We start from the raw sequence: 552 nt of genomic DNA on the forward strand, positions 1-552 counted from the left end.
TGCGAGGTGCTGACTTCTGCAGCAAAACAAGCATTCAAGAGTTCACGGTACAACAGGTAAACTCTACAGGCAGACCCACTGTTCAGGGATTTACGTCGTTTTCAGATTTGGAAGTTAGAAGGGAAGAGGATCCACCGCCATGAGCCACAGTTTTCTTTTCACTCCTGGCTTGCCTCCATTGACGACCACTTCGCGCTCCGGTAAGTCTCCACTCTTTCAGAGCACTGGGTTGATGATGTTAAAACTCGCACGTGTTTCTGTAAAACAACATCTCCAACATCGTTAAGTTATTTTTGATATTTTTTAATATTATTCAGATGGTTGTTTAATGGATTTTATTGACCTTTAAGAAGGAGATGTTGTTTTTATTATTTTATATGGATGAAAAAAAAGCAGCAACACATTTTCACTGGGCAGGAGCAGAATAATCTGCCAAATAACATCATAAAACAGGAAAAAAAAGATGGTTTAAAAATGTACAATTTTATGATGTGTTACAGGGTGCAACCGATGATGGTGGTGAAACAAGTGAGTTGAATAATAAATAATTCT

General features: G+C 38.2%; 1 protein-coding gene across 1 annotated transcript in view; it reads left to right on the forward strand.

The window, feature by feature from the left end:
• The first annotated feature begins 513 nt into the window (after nucleotides 1-513).
• The window catches only part of LOC118320865 (high choriolytic enzyme 1-like), a 4,350-nt gene continuing 4,311 nt past the window's right edge, over nucleotides 514-552 (forward strand). The window contains exon 1 of the mRNA XM_035651987.1: nucleotides 514-528. Coding sequence (XP_035507880.1) covers nucleotides 514-528 — 15 coding nt within the window. The remainder of the gene's footprint in view (nucleotides 529-552) is intronic.

Source organism: Morone saxatilis, unplaced genomic scaffold (genome assembly GCF_004916995.1).
Source record: "Morone saxatilis isolate NCDOM2014 unplaced genomic scaffold, NCSU_SB_2.0 Contig11, whole genome shotgun sequence".
Lineage (NCBI taxonomy): Eukaryota > Metazoa > Chordata > Actinopteri > Moronidae > Morone > Morone saxatilis.